Genomic DNA, 13101 nt, shown 5'->3' with positions numbered 1-13101 from the left:
CTAAGTCCATCAGACATTGTTTATGCAGCCTCTTTGACACACTCCATACACAAGGACATCAGCTAAGTCAGAACACGCAAGAATAAAGACTTGTCTCAAGGGCCTTGAGATGATGTAAGCAAAGAAAAATGGTGATATGTTTATTAAGACAATGTGTGCAATAGTAATCTGCTAGCAATGAACACCATGTACAAGGTATCATTTTTAATATCAACAGTTACAGAGGAAAGATGTAAGTCTGTTTGCTTGTGTTCTGTATAGTCACTCATAGTTAGCAGAGTTACATGGTGTGATGAGATGCTGAGGAAATTCTCCATAACAAAGAACATTTCATTAACTACAAAACAAGAACAAAACAACCATGAAGAGCCAAAATAAAACACACTAAAACAAACAGTACAACACTGGAAACACTTGTGATATATGCAATATAAGTAATGTGTGGAACACATGGGATCAAACACAGACAAAGACTGACTAACACGGAAGCACTTAAATATACACGCTAATGATAAGGGACAGGGTTAACACATAATTGAATAACAAGGAAGGGCGTGGCCAGGTAGACACACATACACACACAATGACAAACATCAACAGGACATCTCACTGACATGGGGAGGAGTCTAGGAGCAGGGGGCCATGCCATGACACATGGTTTTGACTGAGAATTGGAGTTGAGATTTTTCATTTTGCTGTCTGTAAATATTCAATACTTATGCCAATGTGTGCACAAAGTTTTATATACATATATTATAATAGCATATATTATTGTTTCTACATTGTATACATATGTCAGATAGGGTAGGTGTGCTTTTGATGTTTTATTTAACTCATATCAGAAGTGTAAAGCTGTCATTGTTGTCTCTAAAGTACAAATTAGTCTGCAAGTAAATTTACATTTACAAGGCTATTTTTTTTGCCTGGACAGAAACATGCCCTGTTCTCAGTGGTTACACCTTCAGGCATGTAATGTTTTACTGCCATTAGCTTTGGTCTCGATACTTTTGCTTTAGTGAGGTTAGGGGAGGTTCAAAACTTGAACACATGGTTGGACCTACACAGCTATATGTCATGCCACAGTTCATCATAATGCCTTTTCTGAAAGCCACCTGGTATTTTTTATGTGAGTGCTTGCTTTGCATGTTGTGAATTTGAGGCTTCATTCTTTCAAATCTTCTGAGTGACTTATATTTCAAATAAGTAAGAATCAGTTCTTGTCCAGTGTCTTTTTCTGTGTGTGGTACCTCTTGAAAGCTTTGACACTAATGATATTATCTGGGCAGTTCAAGGGTTTATCAGGGGTTTACCTTTGGGTATGATGTGTTCTCTTCATAAACATATCTACATATCAGTTTATATCAGTGCATTTTCAATTTTATGTGGAACAGCTTTCTTTAATACAAACCAACATATTCCAGGAACAAAACCATATTTGTAGGTTTCCAAATTCTAAATGTAACTCTAAATGTTACCTATAAAATCACATGAACTCTGCCCACATGGCCCAGTTGGATGCTATTTACTGTGATGCTAGTTACCTGTTGTCACATGACCCCCTCCACACCCCACCCCCTGGTCTTCTGTACAGTCTGACATAGTGTCCCACAAATGTCCTGTTGCAGAAAACAGAATGTGAGTTACAGCTTTGGAGACAATTGCTTCTGCTTTCTCCATTATGTCCTGTATGCCTGTCCATTTCTATTGGCCCTCTCCATCTCTTGCTCTTTCCCTCTCTTCCTGTTTTCTTCTCTTATCCTTCTCCCACTCTCTCATGTGTGCCACAGCATGATACAGCAGTTCTTTAGGTCAGCCAGGTGTAAAAGCTATATTCACAGCCTGGAAATGCCAGCAGTAACAACAGTATGATGCACAAAATCTAGACAAAAATTAGATACTCCGGTGATTGTTGATCCAGGTCTGAGAGATGTATTAGAGCGAAGTAATGGGGGTAAATATGGCTGAGGTCATCGTGTGACCACCATTAAGGAATAGTCTGATTAGTGGATGAAATGATGACTCTCACAAGCATGTGCATGTGGGTTTGAGTGTGTGCATGTGTGAGATGCATGCACACATGACAAAGAAATTATGGGCCTGTGTAGGAGGCTGAAGATTGAATCCAGACATGTCATGTTGAACAGTGAACAAAAGAGGAAAAGAGAATGAGAGACAATTCCAAATAACCACTGTTGTGATATTTATTATTTGCTTATATTATATTTATAACTTGCTTATTGCATGTTATAACTTACATATTTTCTATTATACCCATTACATGTTTCAACATATGCACCCATATATCACATCACGTTATGTTAGCATTTCCAGAAGTAACTGCAGCAGAAAATATATCTAATTCTACTTTAGAGAATTGCTTTCTACAGGGATAAAAGGAATGAGTTGTATCAAGACAAATATGATCACATGAGGTCAGGTTTGTGACCCCTTGCCCTGTGTGTATGTTTTGCAGGTTGAGAGGGGATGTCGGGATGTCGGTGAAGTTGCAATTCGATTGTCCAGGTGAAGGTGGGGTGGTGCAGAGGAGTCGCTCTTTCACTGGAGTCAACACACTCAGTAGCCGACGCAGGCAAGTGCTTGTGTGTGTGTCTTTGGAAATGAAGATGCACTTAGGGACCTTTGATGGTTTTCACATCAATTCTGTGGACCCATTTTCCTCTGCATTGTCTGGTGTTTATTCATGTTTAGTCATGTTATCAGTGTTTGCTCACCAATACTTCTGATCAAATTAACACTGAAAAATAATGTGTGTGTGTGTGTGGAGGGTAATAAAATTGGAAAACAAAGTAAACAAAAGTAAACAAAATAGACCAGAACATAAAATCTCTCACACTAAATGATGTGCTATAGTTTGTGGTGGTGAACTTAACCTGGTTGTGAGCTTTTGTAGAGCAGGTAGAGCACAGTGCTAGTAACGAGGTCATGGGTTCAATTTCTAGTGACCACACATACTGTCACACTAGTAACTATATGCAAGTTGCTGTGAATTAGCATTGTTATGTAATGGTAATTCAAAATTCTAAAAATTCGAAATTTATTTATACAGTGCTTTTTACAACAGATGTTGTCACAAAGCAGCTTTACAAATATCCAAGTCCAAGCCCCCAGTTAGCAAGCCAGGGGTGAGAGTGGCAAGGAACAACTCCCTAGAGCATGAGGAAGAAACCTTGAGAGGAACCAAGACTCACAGGGGGGTCCCATCCTCCTCAGGCCGATGATAATAATATTAATTTATAATAATAATAAGTATTTTTACCAATGGTAATAATAATTATTATTATAAATTCTTATTAATATCAGCCAGAGGAGGATTATTTCTAGAAGAAATAATTATTATCAATGGTGGTAATTATTTCTAGAAGAGAAGATCTTGAGATGATGGGTAATCTCCTTAGGCCCCAGTCCACCCTGACCACTAATAACTTACATAACTTGCAGCTGCACATGTGGGGGAGAGCAATAGTATGCATGGGTGTGTGTGTGTGATGATTTGCCATAGATATGTCACTGTATCTTACTGTACTTTAACATCTGTGCCCAGTCAAATAATTGATATCTGTTATTGCAGTCATCGCCTGAGGGCAAGCGCTTTCACTGTAGGTTTCCAGAGTATATATGTGTAAATCCGAAGGTATAGAGTGGAGCCCCCTTAGTGCTACCAGAGAATTTGCATGTTATTCATGTTCCACTGAGGGGGAATGTGTTATAAAACATCAATGACAGTACATTCTGCTCTGACAGTCAGGGCTGGTGTCATCTACTAAACCCAAGAGCCACACTCAGGAATGCATTTCCTGGGAAGAAAAGTTTGTTTATGTTTCTATGTTGTTGAGTTCTTCACTTACTGCAGGGCTGTTCATAGTGCATGTTAGTCCCAATGGATACTGAAGAGTATGTATTGTTTTGTTTTTTTTATGTAATAGCTTTTTTTTCTGCCACACAGAAGCACATGCAGTAGGTTGTTATAACTCAAGTTTTTTTCTTTCCTTTTCCTTAAAGGCTGTCTTCAGCTCGCAATTCTCTACGCACCAAAGTTCTGGTAGGAAAATCGCCAAGAATCCCACCTTCTGCTCGGATGGCCGGGAGCATTTGGGGACAGCAGCCTGAGCAGGTGGACAGAATCTTCCAGGCCTTAAGGAAGGGGCTTAAGTAGGTTTTAAACACCAAGTTCAACATAAGCTGCTTCTCTGATGCAATGCCATTTCAATGATCTGATAAGACAAATCAAAGTATGAATAGTTAATTGTTAATAGTTAACTGTTTATTGAAAATGAGTATTGTGTCAATAAAAAAGAATATACATAAGGCTGGTTAGCAAAATGTATATACTGAATTACACACTTGGGTGTAATTCAGTATTAGGGGTCTCTCTCCAGAGAACATGCATGTGTTACTATTATGTTCACAGACACTATAGATGCCATTAACAAATGAAATAAATGGTACTAACAGCACTTACTCGTAGGGAGTACCTGGAAGGTCATCAGACAGAGCTGGACTTCCTCTCATCACAGCAAAGAAACACAAAAAGAAACTCAAGACTGGTGAGGCAGCTTCACCACCCACGTTCCTCACCACCCATGTTCTTTCATGACCTTTTATTCTAGTAGCTAGTGTGTCAGCAACACTGGGAAATGCAGTTCTTGCAATTAAAATGTCATCTCTCTGTAGTAGGATAGTTTTGGAATTTAATTTTGGCAGTATAGCATAGGGCTTTAATGGTCTTTTAACACAGTGCAGACAAATTTAGCTGTAGGTCAGCATTAGATAAGTCATATATAAGTAAAATATTTCAAACAATTTTCCCCCACTTTCTCTTCTAGGCTTTTTTCTATGACTTGGAGAAGGTGAGTTTTTCCTTGGCTTGGTGAAATGCATACATGAAGTAGAGCCTTTATATTTGTTGTCTCCCAATTCAGAAAAGCTGGTTGTCCAATCATTTCGCATTTACAACCACAGGAGATACGAGCCTTGGAAAGATACATGCGACGACTGGAGTTCCAAATTAGCAAGGTAATAGCATCTAATTCTGACTCATTCTCAGCGTTTTAGGCTTTAGCTCTCTTTGTGCTTCTCAGCTAGTTGCCAAGTAGTCCTGAAATATTTAATGGCATTCATGATAAAACTCTACTTACACGAGAGCAGCCAGGACTGATGGGGGAAGTAAAGCACTATTTTATAAGATTTCATAGTTTATAAATCTTGATGTGTCCAGAAATATGTAGATGTGAGAGGATCCTGGTCTAAGGAGAAGATCGTAATGTAGACCAGGCAAAAGAGCATCTGAGGCAATCATTTTATTTATATTTGTGTCGGGGGCGGCAGGTGGAAGAGCTGTATGAGACATATTGCATCCAGTGGCGGCTATGTCAGGGCGCAGTGAACATGAAGCAAGCATTCTCCCTCTCGCCATCCTCACGAGCATCTCGAGAGAGTCTGCTGGAGCTTAACCGCAACCACAGACACAGCCTGGAGGTACATGTGCATGCACGCAAACACTGTGCACCCATAATCAAACAATAAATTTGTTACCATTTTGAAATAGAAACTTCCATGCTGTCTACACTACGGAGAGCAAACCCTGTCTGTTTGCTCAGGAAGGAGTGTCTTATATGTGGTGCTTAGGATTCTTTGGTTCTTCAATCTTTTCTCTTACTTCATACTGTGTATTGCAGGGATATATATTGTTGAATCACTGCTTGACTTCAAGTGACTGTACAGTTGCAGACTAGACTAATCATCAAAGGTAGTTCATTTTAATTAAAGAACATGAAGAAGGTAAACTGTTTGTTTATACTATGCTTATCTTATTTAAAGATAACATCATCACAGAGGATAACATGGTCACTGTGGAGGTAGAGGTGGAACTGCTAACATCCTATATCCTACATTCTATATATAATCAGGCAGGTCTTAGCCAGGTTGCCTGCTCTCCTATGCTCAGTGGTCAGTTAAAATAACCATGGCTTCTGTGAGTCATGTATGGGAGAACAGAGCAAGCACTAACTTGTGAAGCATAGCAGTTCCTCAAGATTCAGCAGCAGGAAACACTGATCTAAATGGGTTAAGACATTTGTGTGTTTAAAACTAGTCATTAAAATGTAATAACTTTAAAGGGGCAATACATCATTTTTTACAAAGATTCTTTTTAACATTATGAAACAGCCATTATACTGACACCAGGTGAACTGGATGTTTCAGAGATTATGTACTAAATCGATTATCGACAGGGCTGCCTGCATGTGGGGGACCCACTGTATGGAGAATAAATTGGTTCCTTTGAGAACTACAAAGCAATTTAATTCTTCAAGTGAACTGCACTTTTTAGAAAAAAAAAAAGTAAAAAATAATTAAGAATCACTTTAATAAATATTGTCTGTTGCTTGGTGGAAAAAAAAAGATTATTGCTCTTTTAAAATGTAGCAAGAGGTTGTTATTTCTGATCTATGACTAGTTTCACTTGTTAGACTATTTAAGATAAACCAGAATGAGGAAGAATACGGAAAAGATCTGAAGTGTGCCGTATTTAGCAACCTCAGTTTGTACTTATAGGATATGTGTGCAATGGAGGGGGAACTGGAGATTCTGCTAGGAGAACTACAAATCAAAATGAAAGGTACAAATCACCATTCTCAATTACACTCAGCATCTCAATGCAAACATTAAAGTTCCCCACACCCTCTTCCTGTCCCACTCACAGGGCTGATTGGATTTGCTCGCCTCTGCCCAGGGGACCAGTATGAGGTAAGCAAATATACTCACAAGCTCTGTGTTGGAGCCTCATTTCTGGGTCAGACTTATTCCTTATCCCCCAGTTGAAACTCTACAGCCAAGCAAATGGAAATCTTGCTTTATATTAGCACTGCAACTTGACTATTCTTAAGATATATTAGGAAAAATAAATGCAGTTGGGGCTCCTTTATGCCAAAATGTATCACAGAAATTACACATTTCTTTAATTATCTCTTATACATTTAAGACTGACTTTCCAATGACTTAACCCCCTGTGGAATGAGATGCGTGCGCACACACACACACGCACGCATGCATGCACACACATACACACACACAAACTAAGCCACTGTCTCTACGTAGGTGTTAATCCGGTTGGGCCGGCAGCGATGGAGAATCAGAGGGCGGATCCAGACTGATGACAGACAGCTGTGGGATGAAGAGGAAATGGTCTTCCTCCCTCACATCCATGAAAACTTTGAAATTAAGGTGACATACACTAGCCCACACCTGTTTAAACAACATATCCTCTGAAGGGCACCCACGGGGGCCCCTCGATGACAGAAAGGTCCCTTTTGTTCCCGCTTGCTAGAACATTGAAACTGCATCAGGTATCATATGACAGGAGAGGTCGTGTGCAAACTCCAGGGAGCAGCAGTGAGAATTCTGGCATGGACTTGCAACTCTTTCTGGCAAATGATTAAAAAATGCATTATAAAAGGATTTACTATTTAACACAGATTCCATTCCTGGGAGTACAGCCCAAGAGAGACAGAAAGCAGTTCAAATGAAGACTATACATTTGTCGTTTTACTTCCTTTAAGAAAGTGTCACTGTCATGAAATAGGACTTGGACCTGAGTTTGTGCAACCATACAATCGTTATTCTATATGATGGTCTGCTATCATACAGCCTAGGGACTATCGAGATTAGTTATAGTCTCTGTGCTTTTATGGTGCTTGGCAATAGACATATTCAGTCAGGATATGCTTTGTGAGACACATGAAACTGAGTTCCTATTTCAGGTGGCCAGTTGGGGGTCCACTAACCTAAAAGCAATGAGCCACAAATGATAGATGAGGACCAGCCTGAAAAGTCAAACTATTGTTGACAATGTATTGCTTTTGGGAAATCAGCGTCTAGAATATCCCAAAACCACAGCTAAATGACAGCAGCGGTTTGTGCACAAAATCTAGCCAAATACAGAAATTTGTTTGAGAGTTTAGAGGAGTAATTTATATATAAATTGAATGCAAGTCAGCAATTATTGCAGTCTCTGATCTATAATGGCATCTGTTGTCGATAATTTGCGTTCACTACTTCCAAGAGTAACATTTCTGTCCAAAGCACCCTTTAAAGATTAATCATCTAATTAATCATCTTCCCCTCATTTGATATGGTATTCATCACCAGTGACCAGAGATCCTAATCAGGCCACACAGTGTTCATGCAGAATGCTGTCATGCCGTTGTAGATGCAAAAACATCTCACCCATGACCTCTTGACCCCTAGGTAACTGAGGTGAAGGGGCTGAGCTCCATCCTGGTGGGTATGGTAACATGTAAGAGTGCAGACTTCTTCATGGTGCATCCACAGCTGATGGTTGTTGACATTACGGAACTGGGAACCATCAAACTCCAGCTGGAGGTGGTCTGGAAGTGAGTGAGGCCTTCATGCCGATCATAACATATCCATGACGCATTTATAAAGTATTCATAACAATGGGAAGAGATGTCTCTGCAGTGTGGTGCACCCATGCATACAGAGCAGTGCTCTTAAATACTGTTATTTATCAAAATTGCACACATGGCTTTAGATGAGATGACCTTCAACTCCAACCTTTATAAAATTATTACTTGACAATTAATCAGTAACATCTGAGGCAAAGATTTAGTGCCAATTATGAGCAGCTCATAATTAGTTGGTAACCTAATTTAAACTAAAATGAAAAGTAAATACTAAAACTAAAACGAAAAGTTGAGGAATGAGAATCTGGAACCATTAGCAAAGTTTTGGGGACTTGAGGGTTTAAATAGGACATCCTAGTGGACTCTATCTTAAAAAACTGTTTTAAAGAATGTGATAGTCATCAGCTTATTATACTGATCTATAATAGGGATGTTTTGAGTTGCACCAAATGCACCAGGGATTCAGCAAGTGTGATTTGCACATTGTAGAATTTTTGCATTTTTGCTTTTGTGCACTGAGAGCATATTTGATGATGTTCATGCTATATTAAAGTTTAGAATATACAGTCACACCATGCAGATGGACAGGACCATCTCTTTCTTGGAGAACGCTGTCTCAGGCATATTTGAGAGCTGTTATACTGTAATTGAACAGAAACATGCACAGAAAAATTCCTAGCACCACACACACTCATACACACCCCGGAGTGCAGTCCTTCAGAACTAACACAGGCCAGCTGTGAAAGAACAGCTAATCACAAAGAAAAGGAGGAACGACAGACACTCACACACTCACTCACTCTCACTCTCACTCTCACTCTCACTCTCACTCTCACTCTCTCTCTCTCTCACACACACAGATCAAATTTCATTGGTTTTTCGCAGGCCAGGTGGAGGGGATTTTCATGGCCTCTCTTTACAGCTTCACTAAATTAAAAACATCTTAGAAGCCTGTAGAGAGTCTGTGCCTTTCAATCTGTCTAGTTTGAGTGTGTGTTTTCGCTATTTTACTGCTAACACATTGTTTAATCTTCGGCCTGTTTAATCTTTGTCAACATGGGCACACAAGATTATTTCATACAGAATCAGTCAGAAGTCTTTAAAGCCCAGATAGTCTTTGGTAAGGATTTGTATTCACCAGTATTCACTCACATCACTGTGCTAGGGGTGTGAAAAGAGCTTCAGCATGGGAGGTTCTTCTCCAGGAGCCCTACTCCAGGTTACATTCCCACTACAGCACCTCAATACTCATCTGCTACTCTGCCTGATTATGGTCTCATTAGGATCCTACAAATATAGCTCTGTGTTTGCTAGTAGCCGAAGCTTTGGGATAGTCGCAAAGAGTTGTGATCTTCCATTCCTCAGCTGTGGTCCTTGGGATTCAGATTTGTGAGCCTACTGTTTTGGTTTATTGATTCTAAAATTGCCTCTAATTATATTGTTTGCCTTGACCATCCTGCCTATTTTGATTATGCCTCTTGGAACTTTCTCTGCTCATGCAGCCTTCTGACTTCTGACTGACTTTTTGTATATTACATGGGAGCTTAGGAACAGATCTGGATCTGTTTTCAACTGTCAGGTAACTGCAGAGGAAAAACAGGGTTAGTTTATGCTAGACCACTGTGCAGTTAGAGTGACATTTAAAATCAGCCCCCAAACTTAAGCACCAAGCACGCACACACAAAACGGTCATTACAACACTGCAATAAGATATGTGATGTTCTGTTTCAATTCTGCTGAGTCGTTTGCCTAAGACTGTAGCCTGAAGCTATTTGTATTAGCCCAAAGTCTGGTTTTGATCCAGATTTCTCAGGTCCAGATAAGAGTCTGTGGAATTTAAGGACCTTCTTTCGGTGACATTTGCTGTGTTCACCACTCAGCTACCTTCTATCAACCTTCCTATCTTTTTTTATGCAGTCCCTTTGACAGTGGTGAGGTGAAGCCTGTCATGTCATCTGCCAGTCGACAGTCTATCCAAAGCAGGAAGGGACTGATGTACAACTGGACACCTCCAAATACTCCCAGCTTCACAGAGAAATACTTTTTAGTGAGATGCTCTCACCCACCCCCACCCCCGCCGCTTGCATCGCATATAGTAACTCATCAAGCCAATTATACAAAAGTAAGATCTATTTTCTCTTTGGTACAGTCTATGATGCATCAGCTACAAGATGCAGATGGCTCCTTCTCCATTGGCTCACGTGAATCGAGGGGTGTGTCTTTACTCAGCTACCTATCTGACTCCGCTCAGGCACTCACTCCACTGGTGTATGATAGAGCCAGCCACCCACCAGTCATCCTAGACCCTTCCACCGACACTCAGTCTGTGGATGATGACCTTCTAAAGACACCCCTGGGAGAGGTAAGATTAGTACAAACCAACTGTTTGGAAAACTTTGCATAATCCTTTAAAAGCTTTTCATAGAAATATAGAGGATATCATAAAGCCACTATTCCTTCTCATTGTAAACAAAGGTTTAATTAAAACTCTTCAGATAATCTCAAATTACATGTGATATTTACTAGGACAATAATGGTGAAATAATAATGTTCCAATGAACTGTTGAGCTTTAATCACTTGACTGAAACATAGAGTTCATGACAGTCACAAAACTTGAAATCTTTGAAGACAAATTTTCCCCCTCACCACAAACCTCAGGGGGATGGGAGCAGCGAGTGGCCATCTGAGCCTGAGACAGGCTCTTTCAGCCCAGGGAGCAGCAAACAAGACTCCATACTCCTTTTCCAGTGCTACAGCACCCCTGACATCCTTCGACAAAACTGCGAGGTGGCAGCAAACCTAGAGGTGGAAACCAAGGGAATGACTGCCACACATGATGGCAGGGACAAGGCCTTGGCAGAGCAGGTGGCCAAGGAGAAGCCACAGGCTCCCACTGGGGTTGTAAGAGTTTTTCAAAGGAGAGAGGCAGCTGTAAAGGTCAGCTTAGCACTGGCAGAGCTGGACACTACCTTGTTAGAGATGAGCTGCGCTGAAGAAGAGCTGAAGCGTCTGGATCACCAAACCTGGCAACTCAGTCAGGTTTTGAAGGTAAAGTAATCAGTGACTCCTCACTGTAATGTGGCTGAATAACGGTTAGACAATTGATCTTACGTTTGTTTCTCATTTTCACTTCAATGGGCTTAGAGTGATGTCTACCCTCTTCAGAGCTCCTCTAGTGAGACTCTAGCTGTAGAGGAAGAAGAGGTGCTGGGCAGTTTTGACTTCCTGTCCACTGCCTTCAACGCAGATGACATCTCCTGCATGGGTAGCGTCAGACTTAGGGACACTAGGTGGGGCATACATTGTTTATTACATCACACGGTTTTGTCATGGTACAGCTAATCTGCTCAATCCCTGACATTGGCTCCACCCCCAGGAAGGCCACTCTATCAGGACAAGTTGTCTTACATAATTTACCAAAGCTAAATGTGATAGAATTGCTGTTATTTCTACACTTTAGGCAGAGTCCTTAACCCCACAGGCAAATAATGCAATTCCAAAATGACAAAATCTGATCTGTTTTAATTTAGTATCATTGCACTTGAACAGAATAACTACACTCACATGGCCAGTAAAACTGAAAAATATTTGAGTAGTTTTCCTATACACAAGTAAAATCACTCTCATGTAACAGAAGTTCTCCAAAGGTTCAGTGCTATTTCCACCTTTCCACTGGTGGAAAAGCTGTAGGCTAAATAAATTATCACCCTTGCTGAGAATCAACAGCATTAAAAAGTCTGGATGATCCAGGGCTCCACCTCTACAGTGCCAGCTTTTGATGCAGTTTTTCACCTCCAGGCACCATCTTAAAGAGTGCATGTAACTTCTGGTGCTACTACCCAAGTCTAGCCTTGCATACCCATAGCAGTGTTGAGTTTTCTTATGCCTGATTCAGCTCTTTAAGGGCAGAACAGTTAGCTGGCAGGTTAGAACTAGGGAAACAACTTTTGAAGATGGAGAGGATCTGGAAAACCCTAGGAGTCAGAAGGTTAATATGTAGGTCACTCGAGATGTGCAAATCTTGCTGCCTAATTTTAGCTATGATGAGTCAGTAGGGCGTATGATTCCTTAGATGGGAAAAACCCTGTGGTGGACAACAGGGCAGCTGGTATTGATGCACTAGCGAAAAGTACTAAATTATTAAAAATTCAAAGTCAAGGATTGTGCAGTGAGCTGATGAGATGTTTTACTATTATAGTCATGTTGGAACACTGAGCAAGATGGTAATATATTAGTGAACTTCTAGAGGCCAACCAAATATTCAACTAATTTTCTCCACAAATCCATAGTAACATTTTATCTCTGGTACAAGTGTATAACTGACCATATCTATAATTAGTTTAGTGATCTTGTACAAAGATGTTGACCTCATCATCAAAGTATTTTAAGAGATGCTCTGCTGTTGCATAATTGTGAAGCCTTAAAGGAGACACAGCTAGGTATTATTTTAGTTGCTGCACAGTTTTTAACTATGATTAGGACATTTTCATTTTAAGATTCCATCAAGGTATTTCTTGGTAAAGAGTTGGCTTGCATACATTCTGTATGTTATGTGCATTCAGAAAAACAGGTGTGTTTGAAGGAAGCTTTATGACATGAATCATTTTCATTGAATTAGCTGTGTGAGCCAGTGACCTGTAAAATAGAAAGCATTCCCAT

The 13101-nt window shown here is 40.2% G+C and overlaps 1 protein-coding gene across 4 annotated transcripts in view; it reads left to right on the top strand.

Moving 5' to 3' along the window:
• The window catches only part of ripor3 (RIPOR family member 3), a 33815-nt gene that overhangs the window by 10520 nt on the left and 10194 nt on the right, over positions 1-13101 (top strand). For 3 of the 4 annotated variants that reach the window (XM_027005017.3, XM_081717536.1, XM_081717535.1), the window contains exons 2-15: positions 2474-2590; positions 4021-4170; positions 4487-4565; positions 4845-4868; positions 4981-5034; positions 5347-5496; positions 6574-6637; positions 6722-6765; positions 7117-7242; positions 8266-8411; positions 10359-10488; positions 10591-10803; positions 11101-11490; positions 11587-11732. In XM_027005017.3, the coding sequence (XP_026860818.2) occupies positions 2493-2590; positions 4021-4170; positions 4487-4565; positions 4845-4868; positions 4981-5034; positions 5347-5496; positions 6574-6637; positions 6722-6765; positions 7117-7242; positions 8266-8411; positions 10359-10488; positions 10591-10803; positions 11101-11490; positions 11587-11732 (1814 nt within the window). In that variant the 5' untranslated portion in view covers positions 2474-2492. Of the gene's footprint in view, positions 1-2473; positions 2591-4020; positions 4171-4486; positions 4566-4844; positions 4869-4940; positions 5035-5346; positions 5497-6573; positions 6638-6721; positions 6766-7116; positions 7243-8265; positions 8412-10358; positions 10489-10590; positions 10804-11100; positions 11491-11586; positions 11733-13101 lie in introns of those variants that run through there. The other variant, XM_081717537.1, reaches the window with a different exon arrangement.

The sequence above is a fragment of the Electrophorus electricus genome, chromosome 7, assembly GCF_041902795.1.
Source record: "Electrophorus electricus isolate QZ-2024a chromosome 7, ASM4190279v1, whole genome shotgun sequence".
NCBI classification, from domain to species: domain Eukaryota; kingdom Metazoa; phylum Chordata; class Actinopteri; order Gymnotiformes; family Gymnotidae; genus Electrophorus; species Electrophorus electricus.
This window is presented reverse-complemented; position numbering and strand designations above follow the sequence as displayed.